Source organism: Orbicella faveolata, unplaced genomic scaffold, assembly GCF_042242905.1.
Source record: "Orbicella faveolata isolate gen_17 unplaced genomic scaffold, um_ofav_v1 contig_2, whole genome shotgun sequence".
Taxonomy (NCBI): domain Eukaryota; kingdom Metazoa; phylum Cnidaria; class Anthozoa; order Scleractinia; family Merulinidae; genus Orbicella; species Orbicella faveolata.
Window position 1 is genome coordinate 16,476,741 of NW_028301547.1, and position 11,162 is coordinate 16,487,902.

At 39.2% G+C, this 11,162-nt stretch overlaps 1 protein-coding gene and 1 pseudogene across 1 annotated transcript; both read right to left on the reverse strand.

The window, feature by feature from the left end:
• Positions 1-1,187: 1,187 nt before the first annotated feature.
• Positions 1,188-2,799, reverse strand: LOC149112157 (uncharacterized; annotated as a pseudogene).
• A 3,059-nt stretch (positions 2,800-5,858) lies between these two features.
• Positions 5,859-8,902, reverse strand: LOC149112158 (uncharacterized). Its single transcript, XM_089290629.1, has one exon. It carries the CDS (start codon positions 8,274-8,276, stop codon positions 6,645-6,647), a length of 1,632 nt encoding a protein of 543 aa, XP_089146755.1. The 5' UTR covers positions 8,277-8,902; the 3' UTR covers positions 5,859-6,644.
• Between the last annotated feature and the right edge of the window lie 2,260 nt (positions 8,903-11,162).

Consider the following 11,162-nt stretch of genomic DNA (forward strand, 5'->3'; position numbering starts at 1 on the left):
TGCAAATGAAAACTGAACTCGATTTAAAAAGAACAGAACTCAACAAGCTGGTTAAAAAAAGTATACCATTTTCTCGTTCTCCTGAACCTATTAAACAATTAGTATCATCAATCAAGAATCATCTAACAGAGAGGAGAGATAACGATCTAATTGTTTTAGTAGAATTCTGTCTAAATCTCCTTCAGCTAAAAATTTTCAAAATAATAGTTCTTAATTTGTACATAGTAAGTAGTATTTTAACTTCACCCATATGCAAAGTCATCTACCGATTAAATTGTCGTTTGAAATATACAGCTGCTTTCACTCGCGCTAATCAGTTGACGTTTTTAAAAAGTCACAAAAAGGCCAATTTCCTATCTTAGTCTTCTTGGGAATTGAATTATCCAGTAAAATTTCTAAATTTCATACAGAAGAGGAGAAAACGTCGCCATGATAAAGACGAATTCCGGCCAGTCCACACTCATTAACAGTTAGACTAGGAGACTTTGTTTCTTTGAGCATTAAGGCATAGCCGAGTTGACTTTCACTGATCATGATAGAAGACGAGGGCGAGTACTCTAATTGGTTTAGTAGAGACTCTAAGATTAGAAAACGATGAGAGAACCAATCAGATTCGTGGATTTCCAATAGAACACAGCTGAGTGGCTACTTTTTGCTGATAGTGTACGTTAGCTCAACCAATTGCATTGCAGTAGTGTAGAAATCTACCAAAACTCGATCAAAAGTGGAAAACGTTTTCAATTTGTTAATTTATGACAGCTGTGACTATTGTCTTGTCAGCGGACCGGTCAGACTACAATCTGTGCAAGCGCATGTAAGCTTACGGTGATGCGCATGTCACCTCTTCCCTGATTCTGACTCAGACAGCATTTTGAAGCCATAATCAGTAGCGTTTAAGTTAAACGAATCTCCCTTGACTAAAATATGGTAAAAATATTAGGTATATGCTTGAATAGCAACAAATTCTTCCTTAAACCAAACACGTTTGATATACGATCCAGACATTCCAGGACGATTTAGAAACAGAATACTGAGAGGTATTGATTCTTAGTGGTCGTTCACAGTAATGGCCCGAAATTTCACAATCACCTTCAAGCAAACAACTAGAATCACGAATCTCTGTAGTCAGATTGTGGTATTGCTCAGGTCGAGAATCTTGCAGATCAAAGTCTTTGTGATCTCTACTTTCAAGCAAAAGGCATTTCACAATTTTGATTATGGAGTTTTTTAAAGCGCTCATGTGCCATGTCTAAAAGGTTTGAGCTAACCCATAATGCTGGTGATATAGTAGCCACAAATGCCATTAAATGTGTCTTTTCCATCTTCTTTGCCAAACAGCCATCACAGTTATATTCTGATAGCGAAAAACCGCTCGATCGTCAGTTGGACTGAAGTTGTGTCTGTGATAGCAAAAGACTGTAGAAGCTCTAAAAGGGAATCTTCCTTTAAGTATATATATTGATACAAGTACATTAATCCGTTGAAAGACACTATAACAGATGATTCAAATAACATGCTCATGACAGCGATATCAGCCATTAGTTTCTCACGGCGAGGAGTACGAAAACTTCCCCAAGGAACTGTTATCCTTTTGCAAATCACATGACAAATGTGATCAATCACAACCATTGTGCTTCGTTCTATGACTTCTGCAGCCCCATGAATGAATCCAAGAACAGCCATGGATTGTAAACTGTCAAGATCTGCTTGCAACACTCGGAACATAATCGTTGAGGCACAATACAATGGCGCTAATAGGACACACGAATATCCCGGATGGGTAATCCTTCCTAGCCGATGAACAGAAATTCGTGAGATTACCTTAGATAGGATTCCTATGAGAGCAGCGAAGAGTGCGATTACCAGGCGAAGAATACTTTCCTTACTTTGTTTGTTATACAGAGGATGAATAATAAATACCACAGCAACGGTAACATCATAATAGGACAGAAGGGAACTGTCATTTGTAAGAACAAAGCCATCTGCTGTCTCCTTGTCCGTCGCTGACGGAAGTGATTCGTTAGAAGATAGGATTGCCAGCATATACTCATAGAGAACAAAGCATAGAGAGGAAGTTTTGCAAAGAAGAAAGCTTGGAATGAGATATTCCCAGGCCTTGTAGAACCAGTGGATAAGTTGTGTCCAAGAAATATGCGAGGCAAGCAACCAGGATCAGTTTTCCTTTCACCCTCATAAACTGATATGGGCGAAAAAGAAATAAGGTGTATACAAAGAACGAAGCGTAAAGAAAAATACTGGCGATTGCAGCAGAAATTGATCTCATCCATTGGATGTTGACTGGAATGGACTTCTTTGACTGAAATTCACAATTGCTTAAAATTTTATAATATAAATATGAGAGCAACATGTATACTGAGCCTATCATTATAGCAGTTACTAAAGAACTCAAAGCACCAATGTACATTGATTTACCAACCGTTCGGATAGCGGATGGTCTGAGTCGCTTCCAAGCCATTGCTCTATCTTCCTTTTGCTGATCTTCCTGTGTTTCTTCGTTCTCCTCTGGTAAACTTGCGTCTATAAGGCTTGCAATAATTCTGCTGGATCTTATAAAGTCTAAAGTTGTAGCTTCGCTGTCGCTGTATTCAGTTCTTGATAAATACACTCCTCATCAGGATCTCCGTGGCGATACCATTCTTGACCTGTGCTTTCTAGAGGACTGTAGCCAAAAGACTCTGCCGTGTATTCTGGTTCTTGTGGGTTGCAGTGCTCTGTCACACCTCGTGTAAAACTGAACACGATATGACCAAAGACATCTATTAGTATACTGCTGCTCATTGCTACTCAGAGACTCGATCAAAAAGTGATAATTTTAATTTGGCCTAACAGGAAAATATCTTAGCCGTAGGATGCAACGTCTTCGGTTCTATATTTCCTCCTCATGTGATCAGTTTCGACTCGAAAGTTATGTAAAAGACGCGATGACGTCAGCTAAATCAATAAGAAAGTGTAGGCGATTCTTGCGATTCTTAAAGTTGCCTTCTTAGATCTTTAGCGGTTTCTTTCGTATTACACATTTCGTTCAAATTATATTAATGCGTACTTTCGGTTGACTTGCTATTGCAAAGATTCGTAAGTAATGTCAGCTGAAACGCCCCGCGCACTCGAAAATAATGACTCGTCGAAAGTAATACTCGTTGTTTTTCATTGTACTTGATGTATTGATAAATAACGAAAGTAACCACACCCATAACCATAACGATAACTAACTTTAAGCTACTCCAGGACAACCCTTAAACGGGCAGAATATCACTCAAACACCACTTATTTCCCTTAAACGCGGCAAGAATCTCATTAACTTTTTAGGCAAATGCTCTCTCGAATCTAAGGGACGGACCATTAGAAAGGTGATGGAAGGGGAGAAAACAAAAAAAAATTGATGCAAGGAAGGCTGAGTGAAAAAAATATCGTGCAAAGAAGAAGAGAAGGAAAAAAGAATCCTGTAGAGTGATTTGCACTGTTGCGTTTACAAACTGTACCCGCCTGAAGGGCACCTTGGCAGCCACTTTATACTGCAGTTTTAATTTCTTGGTCCTGGTTTTCTCTACAATTAGGAAAACGGCACTTTTCCCTTCCAAGGGTGATACATTCTGTGCGTAGCAACCTCATCATGGACACTGGTAGCCAAACATCCTTGCACAAAAACCCTTACGGATAACCATGCCTTAAAAGTGATAAGAAAAGAAGACCATGTACTATATACATAAACAGCTATCCTGCTTGATTTATTTTCAATTAAGAAAGTATATACCGTGTTTTGAAAGCCTCGACATATAGGAGTGATTTCACAACTGACATGTGTAAATGACGATTGTGGACACCGATTTGCACACCCATGGCGAACCGTGACACTTCCCCGAAGGTGGCCGCTAAGATCAACGTTGGACAAACGTCGTAATCTATTAAGAAAATCATGAACTTATGCGTTCAGTATGGGCTTTTTCAATCTATTTTAGGTTTTAAACAAAGTAAACGACGTATCATCATTCAAGTCCAATCGACACATTAAATTTATTGGCTGAAAATCGTGGAAAATGGGCCAAAAAACGCCTCAATTTTGCAAAATTTTCTCGGGGTGCATGTCCCCAGACTTCCCCTAGTGGAATAGGCCTTTTGCCCCCATGTTTGTTACTGAACGACTACTACAGAATCCTAGCTAAAACCTGATTTAATACATGCCAAGCGTGAATTTTATTACGAGGGGAATGAATAAATTAAATAGATTGCCCTAAACATCAAACAAGAAATGCAATGCAGCCCCATCAGTTAGGCAATAGCACTTAAATCTGTCTGACACTTGGTTATATTTCCCCAGGAGTATAATTTGCACAGGAAGGCAAAACGACTGTCTAAAAGATAAAAAATATTTGTTTCAAGCCTCTTCCTGGTAATCAGATTGTGGCGAGTGTTAAGATTAAGATTGCGAGAGTAGAAAATCGACGTACTCCCTCCCCGCTCCCCCCGCCGCCTCCCCAGAAAAAAATAAAAAATCCTTACAGGAAACTTGACTCCGTAAAAAATTCCTGCAGAGGCAGTGAAGGTGAAATAAAATTCCTGCAAGCTGAAGAAGTCAATTTTAATGTTGCGTATGGTCTGCATCTGGAGATCTTGCTGGACATATTGCAACATGTCTCTGGAGCTGTTTAGTTCGGTTCTCATTTCATTCTGGTTGTTTCGCAAAACGTTTACTTTGTCTGTCGCCCATTGTAATGATTTCTTTTAATTAGCTCTGTGTTTTCTTCCTTTAGCAGCGCTAACTGGGTCTTAAGGTCTTCAATTAGAGGACAAAGAGCCAAAAGTTTGTCAAGCTTCTGATTAATTTCTTCAAAGCGAGTAGCGCTTGTCTGATCGTCGTCTTGGTCAACTTGGTCGCCATGTTGGCCTCAAATCATGTTAGAATCGTTAGTTTCTTCGTCCGTTTTGGAGCAGCTTCCTATTTGAAGTTTCCTACTTCTTCCTCTTTTGGGCTAATTAGGTTTTCCACTATCTTCAGGCATTTCAATGGTTAGCTTCGGGACCGTGATCACTTGTTACTCCGCCATTTCGAGGAGCAACGAAAAACACGTCCGACCACTAGCACGTTATGTATGTTCAACCTCCAAGTTTGTTACTGGACGGCTAGTCACAGAATCCTAGCTAAAACCTTGATTCAATGCATGCCAAGAAGGAATTTCATTACGAGGGGAATGAACAAATAAAATTTATATTTCCCGAACAAAAAAAATGCAAACAAAAATGCAATGCAGCCACATCAGTTAAGCAATAGCACTTAGATGTGTCTTATACTTGGTTGTGTTTTCCCCGGAGTATAATTTGGACAGCAAAGCAAAACAACTGTGTAAAAGATAAAAAAAATATTTGTTTGAAGCCTCTCCCAGGTAATCAGATTGTGGCGAGTGTCAAGATTAAGATTGCGAGAGTAGAAAATCCACGTACTCCCCTCCCCCCTCCCCCCGCCGCCTCCCCCCCCCCCCCCCCAAAAAAATAAAAAATCCGTACAGGGGACTTGACTGCGTAAAAAATTCCTGCAGAGGCAGTGAAGGTGAAAATGTCTAGCGTTTTAATGTCAACGTTTCGAGACCGTTACAAACTCTGGCCAACTCTTTATGTGCTCTAACCATACATTACATTACATCCTTGTATGCAATGAAGACATAATTTACATATGCGGTTACACATGCAGTCGCTCTGTTACAGGCCTGGCTTCATGAATAGGATCGTATCCAAAGATTCAAATGGATATCTATACTTTTATTGTAGCAGGGCAGTTAGTTACACAAAAATCTCAAACAAATACACCTTTCAGTAATAATTTTCTAACACTTTATTTATAGGGATAATTGAATAACTCATTAACCAAACATTATTTAAAATTATCAGCAAGTTAGCTTAAAGGAAAATAATGATACTGATATGATATCATACAAAGTACGATTGCTTAGCAATATTTAAAAGCAAGCTAGGTAAGCAAATAGAGTCAACCAACAGGGTAATCTTTGTTTACAATTTTGTACATAAGCATGAGCACTTCATTTACTGATCGAGCCACAAACATATCTAATCTGAATATTGAAAGGTCATGACATGGCAGACTATATCAAGGAATTGGTCAGAACAATTATCCAAACTTAATTTTATGGCAATCGCAGAGCTCATTAAAAGCAAAACCAAAACAAATACTGTTTGCAAAGTCAGTCCAAACTTTTCTAAAGCCATTAATTTGCTAAGCGATTTTTCTAAGGTACAAAGTTTAATACATTGTCATAAGTAGAATAATAATTGGAAACCGTTATTGGAAGTAAATTTTAGTTGGAATTCTACAAAATATTAGATTCTTCCCTCTCGATTTCTACCAAGTGATAGTTGATTCGGCCATAGCCTGCAGTGCAGGCGTCTTATTGGGGCGAGTTAGCGTTACAACCTTGCGACCGCCTTTTCAGACCGCCATGTTAGACCGCCATGTTTTTGACTCTCGCCCCATTTTTCGCGCGGCCAAAACACCGAAAATCCCGTTCCTCGGTCTTTCTTTACTCCCGAACCCCACGGAAACGCTTGCTACGCAGGCTATGTGGCACTGTTCGGCTCGAACGGTTTGCAGCTCAAAATCTTTGTGATCTCCAGTTTTAAGTAAACGGCATTTTACAAGGCTGATTTAAAGGCTCTTCAAAACGCTCATGTGCCATATCTAAAAAGTTTTCGCTAACCCATATGGCTGATGAAATAGTAGCTACAAATGCCATTAAAATGTGTCTCTTCCATCTTCTTTGCCAAACAGCCATCACAGCTATATTTTGATAGCGAGTCTCGATCGCTAGAGACATGCTGGTGAAAAACCACTCGATCACCAGTTGAACTGAAGTTGTCATAGCAAAAGATTGTAGCAGTTTTAAAAAGGAATCGTCTTTTAAGTATATATATTGATACAAATACAAAACGCCGTTAACAGACACTATAGCAGTTGATTCATACAACATGCTCATGATAGCGATATCAGCCATTAGTCTCTCACGACGAGGAGTACGAAAACTTCCCCAAGGAGCTGATGTCCTTTTCCAAATAACGTGACAAATGTGATCAATAACAACCATAGCACTTCGTTCTATGACTTCTGCAGCGCCGTGAATCAATCCAAGAACAGCCATGGATTTTAAACTGTCAAGATCTGCTTGCAGCGCTCGGAACATAATCGCTGAAAGACAATACAATGGCGCTAACAGAACACACGCATGTCCCGGATGGGTAATACTCCCTAGCCGCTGAACAAAAATTCGTGAGATTACTTTAAATAGGACTCCAGCGAGAGGAGCGAAGAGTGCGATTACCAGGCGCAGTTTACTTTCCGTACTTTGCTTGTTATAAAGTGGGTAAATAATACATTTCACAACATCGGCAAGAATTATAGTAGATCCGAAGGGAACTGTCATTTGTAAGAACAAAGCCATCTGCTGTCTCCTTATCCATCGCTGACGGAAGTGTTTTGTGAGAAGATAGACTTGCCAACATACACCCATAAAGTACAAAACATAAAGTGGTAGTTTTTGCAAAGTCGAGAGCTTTGAATGAGATATTCCCAGGGCTTGTAGAACAACTCGATAAGTTGAGTCCAAGAAATATGCGAGGCAAGCAACTAGGATCAGTTTTCCTTTCACCCTTGTTAACTGATATGGACGAAAAAGAAACAAGGTGTATACAAAGAACAAGATGTATAGAAAAACACAGGCGACTGCATCAGAAATTGATCTCATCCATTGGACGTTTACTGGAATGGACATCTTTGGGAGCAATTCACAGTTGTTTATAGTTTTATAACACAAATACGAGATCAACAAGTATACTGAACCTATGATTGTAGCAGTTAGTAAAGAAATTAAAGTTCCAATGTACATTGATCTACCGACCGTTTTGAGAGCGGATGGTCTGAGTCGCTTCCAAGCCATTGCTCTATCTTCATCTGGCTGATCTTCCTGTGCTTCTTCGTTCTCTTCTGGTATACTTGCGTCCATAAGGCCTGCATTAATTCTGCTGGATCTTATAAAGTCTAAAGTTGTGGCTTGTCTGTCGCTGTATTCTTGATAAATACACTCCTCATCAGGATCTCCGTGGCGATACCACTCTTGGCCAGTGCTTTCCAGAGGACTGTAGCCAAAAGACTCTGCCGTGTATTCTGGTTCTTGCGAGTTGTAGTGCTCTGTTACTCCTCGTGTAAAACTGAACAGGATATGACCAAATACCTCGATCAGTGTGTTGCTACTCATTGTGTTTGGTTGGGAGATCAGTTGAACAAATATTTTAAAACCCCTAGTAGTATATTAGTCAGTGTAGGAGCCCATTTCCTAACCGAGACTTGGTTAGTGATGATCTGAGTAGTACAGCAAAGCGGCTTTACTGAAATTCAGTGACAACCTGCAGTTGACAGACTATGTCTTCATGTGTTATTCGCTTCAGTATCGTTCCAAGGCTTTTGTTGAGAAATTAGCAGGCCGTATTACTGTTGTGTCTTGTGAAGTTATACTTTCGAGAACAGCTGTTTCGACAAAGGTTGTCCCACAGAATTCAAGCCTACGCCTCAATGCCGATTGACAATGATAATTTATCGTCACTTGATTTAGGCTCACGGTGTTTCAGCAAGAAGGAAAGGGAAGCATGAGTACACGTGTTTGTTCTGTTTCTTTCTATCACGCTGAAACACCTTGCAGCTTCAATCAAGACACCTTAAGCCACCAGTACCCATATTACTTTTCGACATATTCGCGTACGCTAATACGCTTTTGTGGGACAACCTTTCTCGAAACAGCTGTATTCAGTTTTTTTAAAGACCCCCCGTTCCGCCGGTTAATTAAATAACTACGAAAACCCTCAATTTTCGACTTAAAAGGCTAAGAAAAAGCATGTAACCCAATAATGATCGATCTATCAGCTGTTCATGTAAGGTTTTTTATTCGGTAAATCACAAAGTAAGCATTTCCTTGAGAGTCTGGAAAGTCATTTTTCACACAGGCTAGATCTTCGTATATGCTACATTCAAATTTCCAAGCAAAAAAAAGTTGAATTTGTCGATCTAATAGCATAGTGACTTGGAATGAATGTTTAAGCAAAAGGAACTGTCTTTTCAAAGTGCTGTCAAACGTCTTTCAGTGGTTCGAACTTGGCTGCGTTTCTGTCAGTGGCTGGATCGAAGCTCGTCATTCCTCTCGACGCGTGCGTCAATGGATCGAAAGTTATTTTTCTTCTCAGTTTTTTTTTTTTTTTTTTTCTAGCTTTCTTTCAAGGAGAAGAAATTTTGCTTCATGTAAAACTCAACACAGTGAACCCTGTACAACTTTATCAGCTTTTAACTCATGTCCGGCTGGTTTAATAAACTACACTGAAAGTAATGGTTTGAAGTTTTCAAAGTGAAACCTTTTAGCTGAATAACTGAATAATACCGGGGTTCAAAAACACTTATGGTCATCAACTTTGAAACTCTCATCTTTCAGGTGAAGTTGACGTGACTTACATAAGTACATGAAATGTTGAACTATAGATATCATTTTAGTCGATATTCGTTCGCTGCTTCCTTTGTCACCTAAAATCATATTTATCATTTTGAAAAACTATTTGATTAGCATTCAGCTGAGGAAGTTTCGATCAGTATCGAAGCTGTGCATAATAAAGAATCGCTTTATGCTTATCGTTTCTACTTAGGCTGCTTCAGTCAAGTTTTGTCTGGATACACGAAGGAGTTTGTTGAGCCCGAGAGAGGCGTGTGAAATGTCACTCTTTAGCTTGGCACGAGGGAAAACTGAGTGGGTCAGGAGACCTATGATATGATCAGCTACTTGTTTGAACTAAGAACTTCAGTGCCGGCTAAGATGGACAGGTATAGACATGCGGCTCTAGATCTGGAGACGTAAATGAGCGTAGCCAAGAGTAAATCTAGATTTTCGAGTGCTCTTTAACTTTCAAGTGTATCTATAACTCGATATACATCCAGTTAACAACGTGAAGCAGTTTTCATAACAACAGCAGGGAACGGGAACTGTCTGGTTGAATCTCTCTGTTCGAATTTGTTACTTTCGTGCGTCCGATAAATTTGAATAACGAAATACTCCTCTGTTTTGACTTTCTTAGTAAAAAACTTTGTGAGGCTAGAAAATCCACGCAGCTAGAACACACAATTAAGTTAGACCTTCGCCAATTTCGAAATTAACAAGGCTTATAAGGATGATAATACCATTATCAGCCTGGCATTGTTGAGGATTCTGACCAAAGACTCTGAGAGATACCTTTATTTTATTGTATCACAAGAATGATCTCAAACAAAAATAGCCGGCCTTTGACTAATAATATCTCGTGACAGTGACAAGTGAAAAGTTCGGTATACATATGAGCAAAATATCAACAAGTTAGCTAAAACGAAACTAATGGTATATGATATTATATATGATACTCCAATCACATGGCAATATTTACAAATGTATAAACAACAGATATATAAAAAGGTAAATAGATTCAGCCAACAGGGTAACCTTTGTTTAGAATATTGGCATATAAGCATGAGCACTTCATTTACTAACCGAGCAACTAAAATATCAGCTCTTAATATTGAAAGAGCGTCACGCTTATCGAAATTGGATTTTTTTATTAATTAAGCCAATCGCAGAGCTCAGCCAAAACAAAACCAAAAACAAATAATCCCTTTAAAAAGTCAGTCTAAACTTTTCTTCAGCCGTTGATTTAAAATTGCTGTTTTAGCCTAAAGTACATCGAACTAAGGATCATATTAGGAATCACCCCTGTCAGAGAGGTCACACTACAAGCCGGCGTAGTTCTCTGCCTCTATTTCAAACACAGAATTAGCACAAGCTATTGACGTGATGGTGACGTGAGAAAATAGAATTTACATTTTGCTTCTGGAAATAAACGAGCACCGTCTCTTTTCCTTTCGTTTGTCTCTCCTTTTGTCTAAAAGCGACAACAAACATTTTCTCATTGTTTCTACCGAGTTATAACAACACTTGTGAAAGCTTGAGAGAACCGTAGAAACACTTGCAGGCTTATCACCTGTCCCGTGATTCTGTATTTTACAGGCTTGATCTGCAGGAACGTTTCTGTTAAACCTCTCACACTTAACATAGCAACAAATACAGAACACGCTTAAA

What these genes read in the sequence shown, in the direction of transcription:
- LOC149112158 (XM_089290629.1), bottom strand. Translation starts at nt 8,276, where the DNA reads ATGAGTAGCAACACACTGATCGAGGTATTTGGTCATATCCTGTTCAGT.